Source organism: Trachurus trachurus (assembly GCF_905171665.1).
Source record: "Trachurus trachurus genome assembly, chromosome: 17".
NCBI lineage: Eukaryota > Metazoa > Chordata > Actinopteri > Carangiformes > Carangidae > Trachurus > Trachurus trachurus.
Window position 1 is genome coordinate 30,637,693 of NC_139900.1, and position 13,512 is coordinate 30,651,204.

Here is a 13,512-nt window from a genome sequence, read left to right on the forward strand (position 1 = left end):
ATCAGAAATAAGGGCAGTAGCATAGCAACGCAAAACCTATATATGAAAGGCTTTAACAAACAAACTCAAGTTGATTTCACATTCACTATATAGTGAGAGTAAGCTCTTCATGTACTCGATGTTGTACTGCAACAACATTGAGGAAATATAACCACTGACTGGATGACAAGTATATGCCATTCTGCTTATTTTATAGTATCCTCATTACCTGAGGAACTTGCTGTTGATGCAAATCGGTCGACACAGATTATTTAACCAGACTTAACAGGCCTGACTACCTCTTTGCTTTGTTACTTTCCTATAAAGCCACAGAAGCTCTAAACATAACCTCTTAGCAGCTAAACTATTGCTCAACCACACAGGTACTTGAGTGTGATTGCAGAGGGTAAGGTGTTGCATCAATATTTCATAAAGCATTTCAATAGAGAAAACAAACTCTCAGCAACAGGTCGTTCGTGACCACTTCATTTATTCTGGGATCACTGTATTGTAGTCTTGTAGATTGAATACTGTATGCTTGAATAGCAAATGAAATGAAAAATGTAAACAGAGGGAAGAGGAAGGCAGAGGAGGAGAGGAAGGGACAGAAAAAGAATACAGAGTATGAGAAGAAAGTAAGAGAGGAGATATTTCTTTAATTGGACTCTCTAGTGTGACAAATATTTGGAAAGAACATACAGTTATTGTATGCTCAATACTAATCTACATTTTACTTGATAAAGAATTGAAATATGACCCCCCAAAAAAGCAAACAAAACAAAACAGGCATGTTGTTTAGGCTGACAGAGAAATAGTCTGTGAAATTACTGTGCAATCTCTCCACCTTCCTCAAGGGTTCCAACTACCAAATTGAGCACCACTGATTTATTGAAACCATAAACTGCAGGTTGATGAAAACAATGGACGCTGACGTCACGTTCATTTAAATTTGATGAACTGCTTATACAGTGCAACTCCACCCCTCTGCCTCATCCTGCCCCGCCATTTTCCCTTTGTCCTGGGACTTAACGGTCCTCCTTCTATTTTGGTAGTGGCACAAGGCTTTTCAAGGTATACTGTGTGGAGTAAATTAGAAAGACAAGGACATTGAGGGCCCCTTCCTTCATGTCACCCTTGCTGTCTCTCTCCCTCTCTCTCTCCCCCTCCCTCTCATCTTCCCCTTCCCTCCACTCTTGCAACCTAACTCTGCACTGGTCAATTACTGCAGCCAAAGAGGCTTTTAAGGATCCGTCGCTGAGACCAGAATGCGGATCGACTGCAAGGCCAATTATCAGGATGCTATCAAAAAAAGCCCTGTCTCTCCCATTCTTGGGAACATTGCATAACATTCCCATATAACTAATTATCTAAACCTGTACTGTGTATGGAGGTCACATCAGGGGAAGAGAACACTAGAGTCTCAGCATACGTACTCCTCCTGTAGTGACAGGTGCAGCTACATGGACAGTATAGTGAAGACAAGTTACCACCTCCCTTCCCCTTCTGTCATTATCAGAATATTGATTACCAGAAAGAAGGATTAAAATCTCAGGAAAAGACACATGCAGCTGCACCTAAATCAAAATTAAAGAGTTCACTCCAAGGATAAGGAGGGTGGCAGTTTCTCAGTAATGAGAATTTATCCCGACAATGGCTCTCAGTTTAATAAATGTTAGGAGGTCACTGCAACACAATTACTCTTCTTTTAGCTGCATGCTACCCCCAGCTAGAGACAGGAATTAAAGTGGAATAGCTTTTTGATTAGGTGTGTCAGGTTGTTAGTGAGAAGAGTAACAGTGGGAGGATATTAAGAATTAAAAGTGGGTGGTAGACAAAATTATAATTGTGCTAATGAAATTGTGATATTACAACATCATTTCAAACATCATTCAAAATGTATATGTTCCACTACTGGGATGAGATTTAGAATTAAAACACTGAAAAGTGTCACAATATGATTTATAATGGGAGTGATGAATAACACCAAAGTATTGAACTGCCAAGGAAAGCCACTCCTAACATGTGTGTTTTAACTGCCAGTTCTTCTGTACACATGCATGGAGCCAACAAACCAGTTTGACTCACAAATAAATGTTCCAGTAGGTATGCTATCTGCTGCTATCATTTACCTCTATTTCTTGTAGGCTGACATTTTTCTTTGGCCTGTTAGCTTTAAGTTCATTCTGTTAAAGGGGCTATTTGTAAGTTTTGCTTGCAAGTCCAACATCCAACCTCATTACTTTATTTGCTAAGCGCTCTTATTTTCTTTTACTAATGTTAGCACCAGCTAGCACTGACTCGTCTGCCCTGAGGCTGTGCTGATCAGACACTACTGTGTTGTAAACACAACAGTGGCTGAAACCCCCAGCAGAACAGGCAAGTAAACAGCTGTTAATGCTAACATTGGCCAAAACATACAAATAGCTCCTCTAGCATTAGCTTTAACATGTAGTTATCTTTCATATGCATAGGCTATTTAAGATCCTTTTTATAGAAATCTTGTTTACTGAGCCAGATAGAAACATTAAAGTTGGAATAATTTCAGCCGACAAAATTGATACTCTGCTAGAAATGAGAAGTCTGCTTTCATTTACTTCTAAAATCCATTTTGGCGAAAATAACCAAAATAGATAGTCAGTGTTGAATTGCATAGCCTACATGCTGTTCTAAAATGAGCTTCACGGGCACAGCAAAAATCACAAAAGCTGCCAGGGCTTTTACAGTAGTTGAGAGTGAAAGACTTACTGAGGACATAGAGGGAGAGTGTGATTCCTGCCAGGCAGAAGCCCTCAAAGAAGCGCAGGGTGCTGAACATGGGGACGTTGACAGAAAAGGCAACAGTGAGACCAAACACCAACATGAACAGCACTGATATGATCAGCACTGGGTGGCGGCCAAACCTACAAAACAAGGTAAAAAGAGAAATGGATGTGGGTCAGTGAAAATACATTTTAATTCCACTATCTGTCAATAAGACTGAAAATCTTACCAGTCAGCGAGGATCCCAAACACCAGGTATCCAAAGATGGATCCCACCAACAGGGAGAACTTTGCAATATGGACTTTCCATGCTGAGTCACACACCAGACTCCACTGTAGAGACAAATAAACACAGCCGTTAGTTCCAAGAAATGTATGCTGGGTGAAAAACAAAGTGGAACTGAAAGATAAATATAATGTTTCGAGGGTGTTTTGAAGATGAGAGGCATTGAAATGTCCTGTTAATTATTCCAGACTTCATATGACACAGAATATATCACAAACCATTAGACTTGAGGCTGAGTGATCCCCAGAAACTGCATCTCCAAACAGACCTCATGTCTCAAGTTCCTCTAATGGACTAACTACTCACTCAGTTATTAGCTAATTTAGCACAATAATATGCTGTCTTGGAAATAAATATTTTTAAAATGCTGTAAATTGACTGAATGATGCATTGGGGGTTTTTCTCCACAGGTAACTGTGTGCATGTTTATACAAATCCCACATATTTGATTTACGATGCCACTGCAAATGTTAAAGGATCTTATTTATTCTCTGCGAATCAACATCCGGGATTAAATTATCTCTGTTTATGCCAATTATTTCCTCAACCCAAATCATCAGGTCTCCATGAGCTCATATTTTATCATTTCATTATTCATTTCTGCCCCCTCTAGAGTGTGCCGAGATGTTATATGACAGAGTGTGCCTGTGCCTCTCCTTATTTTCTCTCCTGGGCGAAACAACCAGTGGCGAAGGGATTCCTCAAGTGCAAACAATGCAGTGCGTGACTGCTTTGGGATGAATTGTGCACGCCCTGATTTTTTATTTTTTTTTATTTCCCCCCACGGCACTGATGAGTTATCACAAACAGGCTACAAACACAGCACAGGCAATGATCATACAGTGGTGCAGCAGCAGGAGCACATGCAAAGCCCAGAGGCGCACGTGCAGAAACTCGCTACATGAACCTGTAACTAGGATAAACATTGACATAATTACTAAATTGTCCTAGTAATGAACTCAATCCTGAGAGTAGCAGAATTTGAATTTCACAGAAGAAGTGGATATCAGGTCTCTTTTTGGCAACATATGTCTCCCAGCTGTCTGTGCTGAGACGAGCCGGCAGGAAGGAGCAGACAGGGGCGTGGTAGCCATAGCAGGTGCATGGCGTATGGAGGGCTGACTTACACCATCCTCCTCAGGACTGTTTCATCTATACACTACACCCTCTCTCTGTAAACAATGTCACTGACGTTTCAAAGATAAAACAGCACTCTTTCAATTTCTTGAGGCAGCTCTACCTCACCTTCAACTACAAAGTGTAGTCTGTACCTACATTTTTCTTTAAGGGGCCCTAACCCTGTATAACCTCTACCATAGTGACTTGTCCAGAATGGAACGCTCCAGGATTACCCAGAGCCACCCTGCAATCACATGATCCAGGCATGCCACTCATTCATGGTTTCAGTATCGATGTCAGCAGAGAAAAACACAGAGGGACGCAAACAAGTTCCTGTTGCGCAATCAATCCAAGAACTAAGGCCGTTTAAAAAGCTGAAGCATGACAGACAGAGTCTGAGTGACACAGATACACCAGTGCTGCATGGCCACATGACAAGTTTGGTGACTGTGCAGGACAGACATCTGCGAGGTGACCCCGGGCAGACATATGACCTATGATATAAAATACCAACGTATTAAACATTCCAAGGTCACATGACACAGACCGAGCAGTACGTCTCACAAAGTGAAAGTGCTGCTGAATTGGGCAGCCAAATGGCCAGAGCATGGCAGGTTGTGTTTGCCAATGTATCATGAATGTCCTGTATTTAAAAGCATCTGCCAATTTGCATATATTAGTAACCACCATCTCTCCCCCAGGCCAACGCTCATACACCATCATTAATGGGCAGACTTTGAAAAAAGTCGGCCCTGCAAACTGTGAGTCAGTCTAAGCATGAGTCAAATCCATGCAGCTCGTCTGCTATGCCCCTATTATTTCTGTCAGTTTTCTCCCTTGCTATTGTCTTGCTCATTTGAGAGTAATGAATAGAAGTCAGTTTGCAGAGTTGTGCTATAAGAAGCATGTAAATCTATTAGCTGACAGAAAAATGCAGAACAATGAAGGGCTAAGAGCAAATCAGTTGACATCCCCAGGGTGTGTGTCGACCTCTCTCAAATGACCAGCCACCAATGATCAGTCTACACAAGCGAGACTCATTAAATCAGATGAAGACGCTCTCAACTACAGCTGCACATTTCTGCACTCGTTGAACTACGGAGCAGTGTGTGTGTGTGTGTGTGTGTGTGAGTATGAGAGAGAGAGAGGAGGGGGAGGAAGGGGAGAGAGCACAGAAGGAGGGAGGAATAAAGATTATACAATATAGAAACAGAACATGTAAAGATGAAGAGAAATGCAAAGAATAAAGAAAGGAATGGGGAAGGATAACAAGCTAAAGAGGCAGCGATGTTTAAAAGCACTTGTGAAGAGAAGTCGGAAAACACATGGAGAGACTGCTGCATAGTTACTGCCTAGCAACAGACCATCTCCGTGGTTATCAGACTCCTGCTTCCAAGTGCAAGTTTTAGCACCACTGCTTCACTGAAGGGCTGTAATGTGGTGGTAGCGTAGGTGAGTGTAAAGGAGAATAACAAAAGGAGGATGAGTGAGAACAAAAAGATATATCTATGCTGTCTACACTCACTCTTCTGTTGCAGCTCTGGGGTAAAAAGGATGAAACAACCAAATTATATTTGATGTGGCCCAAGGGGCTGTAGAGCAAATTTGTATCGTAGGTGTGACAAGTACCGGTAACTGTCATACTACTGTAGCATCCAGACTATACAGCTCAGCAGATGAGAAACACCAACATGTTTAACAAGTTATATTTTCCAGCAACCAACAGTGACAGATGGTGAAAGAACAAACCTATGCCTTCCAATTAACTATGTGTTGCTTCTTTATACAACTGCACATCTCTGTCACTAAAGAGGCTTATGTATGGTCAATGCACCAACACTACTACAAACTGAAATCCATCACACAACCCTAAACGCAAACTTAAACCAGGGCAAAGGGTCAGGCACCCCACATTGCTCATCCCCTCCTGTTACAAAACAGCACTTATCAGACACGCACACACACAGAGCCTCAACTGAGTTTTATCTTTCGGTCACACAAGCGTCTTCCCTCCCAGCCGACGCTGTGAGCGGCTGTCATTATGTGCTGACTGGGTATCTGCGGTGGGGTCATCGCCTTTCGACAGCTGAGACTGTTTCAAAGTGTCCCACACTGATCCAGGGTCTGTGGAAGGAGCCAACCAGCTGGATAAACAGTATGGAGGGACAGAGAGTAGAGAGGCCTGCGTGGTGTTCAACTACAGTATCAGCTTTCAGATCTGTGGGTGTGGGACCTCCAGACACTGATACTGGGTCTGGGTGTACCCACCAATGTACTTTTACAACAGATCTTTCTTATCATTTCTATTCAATTCTGTAACCCCCACTGTAATCATGCAGAAACAGTTGCTTGATTGATCATTCAACTAACAATCACCCAGTAGTTAAGGATTTACATCACAGTTTCCCCAAATATCAAACTAGTAAAAAAAAATATCCACTCAAATTAGACACTACAAACACAAAGTTAGGCATTTCCTCCTTAACACATGACTTCATTCAATGGTTAATCATTTGCAATAATCAATAGAAAATGAATTCAAAACAATTTATAAAACCAATCATTTAAGGAATTTATGAAGTAAATGTACCAAACACTGGCTGGCTTGAGCCAGAAGGATTTATGGCCTTCAGATTTGTCACTTTCAATTTCATCTGAGTGTTTCGAGGTTTTAAACTGTGAGTCAAGCAACAAGCAATTTGAAGAAATTACCCTGAATTTCTTTGATTGGCATTCCATTACCATTTTCTGACATATTAAAGGATATATTATATACTGAATGCATGATTGTTTGGATATAGTTTAGAATGAATCCAAAAGCCACTCAATAAGCAAATATTACAATAAAGGTAAAACCTGAGCACGGCTTAAGATACAAAACTAATCAGGCCCTAAAAAGTTTTGTGTCCATGATATTAATATGCAAGAAGTGAACTTTCATAGGGGGATCAATAGGGAGGTTAATCATTGCTTTGAGGAGGTTCTCAGGTCACTGTTTCAGGTGGCGTGTGCAGCTGCTACCCATCTGAATGGGAGCTGAGCAGGGTAGGCTGCAGAGAGACTCTATCTGTCTCTGAGTAATGATACATTCTCATTTCGTAGGCTCAGTCCAATTAAGATGGACCCTGAGGAGAGCTTTGACTCAATTAGGATGGGTCTCCACATTAACCACTCTGGATCCTTCACCACCACCTCAACCTCTGCTGCCTCCATCTGGGCCTTCTCTCTTTGATGCCAAAGAAAATGGAGTGGAGTGGGGCATACATTCCTCTGTTACAGAGTCTGGAAATAAATATAATATACCTTATGGCAAAGTGGTAGACAGAGAAAACATCAACATGTGTTTACATGTTAACCGCATGTGATATTGAGGGTGAGCAGAGTAGCGTGGCGCCAGAATTTGTTGGTACATTTCGACAGACACTACCACATTTTGACAGCATTGGCTCTGCTTTTTTCTGGATCAAGTGTCACAGATAGCTGAGCCCAGTCATGTGCAGTTATGCCTATGCAATCCAAACACAGGGAGAAATGCCAAGTCATCAATTCCAGCTCAAGTGTCACATCCTAGTGTCATCGCTGTGGTGGGAAAAAGGGGGAAAGGGCCGAGAAGAAGAATGAGGGACACGTTGTCTAAAAGAGAAAATACTAAATTCTATTGGTTCTGTTTGGAGATTCGCCTGCAATCTGATTCAATTTCTCCCAACGATGACCTTGTCATGTGAACTGCACGGGTCAGGAAAGACAAGCACTGGCTGGCACTTTTACCAGCCTGGTCTGCAATGGTGGTAGTGTCAACATGACATTCTCAGTGTGTGTGCAAAGGCAACACAAAAGTTAGTATCTACAGGTTATGACGCCAGCATGTGAGGAGAGGCAGCAGTGTTTTAGAGTTTAAGTCATCACAGTGGAAACTTTTTTTCATTTTTTCATCCCTGGGAGAACAGACATTTTTTATTGTTATTGTAATGAAGACCCACCCAATCAATTCCCCTTGCCTTCATATTCTGTGAGGTAAAAAAAAAAGTTGTTGCTCCACAAATTGCCCTGCGGACAGTTAATGAAATCAAGACTTAAACTGTCCCTCAGCTCATGCCTGGATTAAAAGGCCACAGCTGCATTTTATTTACTTTATTTTCAAATGAGTCCATTATCAGTGATAAGCAGATGGGCTGTTAGTGTCACAGTGGATGCAAGCTCAGAGTGCCACAACCTTGTTCCTATAGCACAGAGAGCTTTCAAAGCCTGGCTTCAGATCAAACTCTTCTTGATAAGCCTTTTGATTATTGCATGCATCCCAGACCCTTTGGAGGTGAAGATGGTTCAGATTAAAATGCAATTTAGTGTCCTCTGCAAAAGTTTATGGATGAGGTTATCAGGGTGTGCACCAACACTTGAACTTTTTCAAAGCACAATTTAAGGATGGACATCCTCTGTGCATCCTCTGTTTCTGATCGGACTATGGAGATTTAATCACATTATCATGTGGATAGTTTACTCAGAGAATCTTGTGGATTAAAGTGTCATGCTTTTCTTCCTGTACTAAAATAAAACCTGATATCCTGATATAAGCGAGCAGCATCCACAATGGGAGAAGAGCTGATAGGCTTAATGAGATATAACACCCTTCTTCCTCCTCCAGCCAGCAGACCAACTACGATAACTGCAGGCCTATACTCTCTCCTCAGCCTGGCATGCAAACGCAGGGATATAACCCCCACCCCCCTCCCTCCCTCACAGAGTCTTAAATTCAGACTCTTGAATGAAAGCTGCAAGAATATCTCACCGGTGTTTGGTTAGGCCGCTGATAGGGCAGGTGATGTTTGGCCAGGGATGGGGTTGCATTATTCTAGAGAGTGCACAAATGACCTTTGCTCTAAATCAAAGGCTCCAATGTCTATTATGTGCATTACGACAACCGGCAAATTCCACGAGCCCTGGCAGGTCTGCCCAAAGTGCCAACGGTGGCCTCTCTCTGCTATAGATCCCACTTTGTGTCAGCTGTTACCATGACTCACTGTCAGCACGATGCATGCTCTCACCTATGTAATCCTACTACTCTTTTGGTCCGATGTGGCTGGGCTGTGGTGAATCCCTACAAAATAAAATGATTCAGTGCTAGACGGCCCCCAGTTCACGCCTTGGATGCAACAATGGAGGCATTTAACAGTAACACTATGCAGGGAGCTGGGCAACATGATTTTACATTATCATGACTGTGATGCTGCCTGAAAGTGATATTTAAAAAAGAAAAAAGAAAAAAAGGTGGGTGTAGTGTTGATAGGTACCATGATATCACTCTCTTAGCAACGTTAATCAATCCAACTAACAGGATTAGAGCGGGCAGGGTGTCACAGATGCACAACACAATGGGATGTAAAAAGGATGCCCATCCTCAACATGAACAGCTTACCTTGGTAACCACGTTCTGCACAAGTCCCGTGTGCAGCTCGAATGACCACTCGCTGCACATACACTGCATCGTGTCATTGTACTTGCTGTAACTTCCATTGGCGAAATGCTGTGCGCTGGTGTTTTTTGGACTGTCCAACAACGAGGAATAACCCGTAGTCTGATTAGTCAGGTTCGCCAAAGGCTGGATACATGTGTTGTTTGGCTGGGCAAGGAGGAAATTATCAGAGAATTGGCTGAATCCAATAAATAACGCCGGAATCCATGTCAGCACGATCAGCTGTTTCTGGTACTTCCCAAATCCCCCGAGAAACGGCAGAACAGAACCGTCGATGCGTGTCAGCAGCCCCGGCGACGTGGTTTCGGGGGACACGAAGCCGTTCTCCGGTTGATGGTCCTCCCTGTCGAGCTGCACCACGGCCATCGCGGTTTCGCCGATAGATGCCTCCGTTGTGTAGCGAAGCCGGGGTTGCAGTGATACTACCCCCTGTCGACTCCACAATGCGTCAATGCCCCCAGCTCCGGCGGTGAAAGCCGTGCGCAGTCAATCACTGGAATGGAAATAAGACGCACCTCTTTATTATCAGGAAGCATTTGCCTCCGTCTCCAATCTAACCAAGTGCGGGACAGACTGCGGGCTCAAGCTCCCAAACAAAGGCGGGTTGTAAGGTGAATTACACAGTAACGAGAGAGAGAGAGGGGGGGGGGGGGGGGGAGAGAGAAAGACAGAGAGAGAGAGAGAAAAAAAACTATTTCATGATCTGTACCGTCGTCTGATTCATTGTGACTGCCAGGAGGCGGCTGAGGCGGCAGGACGTAGGCTACTTCCTGAGGGAGCCACAGGTAACACACCTGCCCACAAAGGCTGTGTGCTGTTGACTCTTCCCAACATGGCACCTGTAACCATTGGTTACCAATTTGAAAGGAAAATGCTGTTTCTCTTTACAGTTCTAAATTCTAAAAAAGAATATTGTTGTTCCTTGTTGTAGCCTATGTTTGTGTCCAATAAAACTGATTGGTGTGTTTTATAAAGTAAATGAGCACAGAGTTGGGTCTGTTTTTTTTGTGTAGGCTACTGGATGTTTTCATAGCCGTGTTAGACCTGTATGGTTTCTCAGCAGAATAGCAAAATGAACCATTGGAACCCTCCCCCAAACATTCTGCTAATTAAAAGTCCCAGTGTAGACTACCAGCAAATTAGACAATTACGTAGGCTACTGAGTGACATAGTTTGGTAGTTAGTCTCCCAAACAAGTTATAAACAACTAGATATGAAAGATCTGTGGTGCACAGTGCAGATGTCCTATCAGAGTGGGACAGGAGGAACTGACTCAGTCCCACCCACTTCTGTGGCTAACAAACCCTGAAATTTCAACTGTAGCTAGAAGCCAGCAAATCAAATGGGCTGTAAGCATAGAAAGAAAAAACACACAAATAACCTTGAATGAATTCATGTAACTTAAATTTTTAACATTTCAGATGAACACAAAACTACAATGTTGCTGTTCGGAGATAATATGAAACTAGGGTGCAAATGAGGTTTGCTGTTGACACTTAGGCCCAATCCCAATGTTCACCCTACTCACAACCACTAGCCCTCATCCACTACCACTAGAATTCATCCACTACCACTTCACCCTCGAAATGAAGCCACAAGGGGTAGGGCTTGTAATCTTCCCTAGGGATTGGGACACCACTTGCTACGTCACTGCATAGTTATGTTTGCACATATCGCACCATAACAACCCAGCAGCAACATGGAGTTAACGGTTATGATTGTTTGTTTTTTATTTGTCATTCATCATGACAAATTAAAAATGCTGCCATGTTATATAACTTAATAAAATGCAATGCAGAGTGATTGGTTCATTGTTGTAAAACATTAATTTACTGATGTAAATGTGGTGATTTCTGTAGAGCCCCGAGGCTGCGCTGCTCCTCTGTCACACATCAGCATCATTTTTCATAAATGAAAATGAAAATGAAAATCATTACATTTCATCAATGAGACCAGCATTTATATCTCCTAAAACGAATTTAACCAGCCGTTGGTAAACCTCTAAAAACCTGCGGGTAAGTTAATTAACGACCGTTTTCTCCCCCGGGATCGACCACCGAGAGTGTCCGACAGAGCACGTCAGCAGACCGGCTGCTGCCTCTGTGATGTCCTGGTCATCGCTCCACAGGTGGAGCTTGACTCCTCCAGTCACGTCGGAGAAAACTTCTAAACAGCCGTCATTTGGATAAACCGACCACACACATAGGCAATCTCAGTTACTTTCTTGCATAAAAAAAATTATTAAAACCTAAAAAATAGTCACCTTGCCGCTCCAGAAATGTGCTCTTGTTGTCGCCACCATTGTGTTAGTAACGTAAACCCCCCCGCCCCTCCTGAACAGCACCGTCTGGGAAATTTTCTCTGGCCCTACCTGAGCAAGTCAGCATCTGAAATCCCTCGCTCTGAAGGGCTAGATTCATACCCCCTACCCCTCGTTATGCCCACTACCCCTACATGCAAAGAGCAATTGGGACACCACTACTCTCGCGGGAACGCGCAAAATGTAGGGGTAGTGCTAAAAAGTAGGGCTAGGGGGTGTATTGGGACTGGCCCTTAGCCTATATTATGTGTTCAGGTTGAAAATGAGTGATTTGGAGAGATGCAGAATGTGTTTTGTCATAACACAGTCTCCATTTAGCACACACAGAGTGTATTTTGGTGGTGGGCTCTTTAGTTGGACAAACAAAGGCTTTGTAATATATCACTTGCTTTATTCAAGGTCACCGGATTCTTTATTAATGCTTTTATAGGTCAATAAAAAATATCTCTCAAGTTGCCTGGTGGTGATAATATCCAATCAATCTGTCTGTATAATAAACCAACTGGTCTCAAATTACAAATATTAGTGAGTCATTGATAAAATCAATCACTGTCTGGTTATATGTGAATAAGTAGTTGCAAAATGGATTTTATTGCAAATGATCCTCCAACAGGAAAACAATTGAATTAAACGCTGAAGGCTAATGAAGTGGGAATAAAACAAATGAAGCGGAAAACTAAAAAGACAATAGCAAGTTATGGAGGAGGATGAACACCAGCCAGCTGATATTTTTCACAGCCTGGCAACCCCAAACTTTTCATCATTAATAAATTATTACTGATCGTCAAAGCCTCAGTGACTGGTCTCTTCCCCATTAAAACAAAAACTACAACTTAAGTTAGCTCTAAATTTTGTTGAGTAATATCAGATAAGGTTGTTAGATAACTGAACATTTCATCTCCTTCCCTCATAAGACTCCACCACTTGGAGAAATTTGACAAGACTTTTATTTATATATAATAATGCTATTGTGCATGAATTAAAACAATTGGTCATAATTATGTCTTGAATAATGAATGTATTTTTTGTTCTGTAATACCCATTGTGAAGGAGCTGATGTGACCTCATGCAAACTGAATTAATTAAAGAATATTTATTAGATTGCAGAGTTCTGTACTGGTCAACTTTGATTTACACCCACTTGCTTCATAGCCTATATTTATCAGAGCATGTGATAGCGGACTACTACTGTGCTTCGCAATGCTTCACCCTCCTGGTCATAGTGTGCTAGTACACACACTTTTGTAAAGCCAGGTAGCTGAATCATGCATACTTACAGTTCATTGTTTTTACAAATATCAAGAGAAGACATTTAATCTTGTTTTCATTTTGTAATATTTCCTCCTCTTTTTGTTTTTCTTTCGTTTTTTATGACTATTACAAAGATAGTCTGTGGTTGTAATACACTCCACTAGCTGCCCTTGACATAAGCTCATTTTATATCACATTGTAATAAACATATTTTTTAGGCATTGCCGCAGAGCTCCCTGTTATTGCTGCATGCAAAACAAGTCTGACAGATCCTGAGTGGCCCTCAGGGAGGATGACTGAGGGCCCCTGAGTGGACTGCAGTGCCAT

General features: G+C 42.2%; 1 protein-coding gene across 1 annotated transcript in view; it reads right to left on the minus strand.

Moving 5' to 3' along the window:
• LOC311000873 (solute carrier family 22 member 23-like) overlaps positions 1 to 10,228 on the minus strand; it is a 32,044-nt gene extending 21,816 nt beyond the window's left edge. The window contains exons 1-3 of the mRNA XM_083991743.1: positions 9,558 to 10,228; positions 2,969 to 3,072; positions 2,725 to 2,879 (exon numbers count right to left, since the gene is read on the minus strand). Coding sequence (XP_083847869.1) covers positions 2,725 to 2,879; positions 2,969 to 3,072; positions 9,558 to 9,980 — 682 coding nt within the window. The 5' untranslated portion in view covers positions 9,981 to 10,228. The remainder of the gene's footprint in view (positions 1 to 2,724; positions 2,880 to 2,968; positions 3,073 to 9,557) is intronic.
• Between the last annotated feature and the right edge of the window lie 3,284 nt (positions 10,229 to 13,512).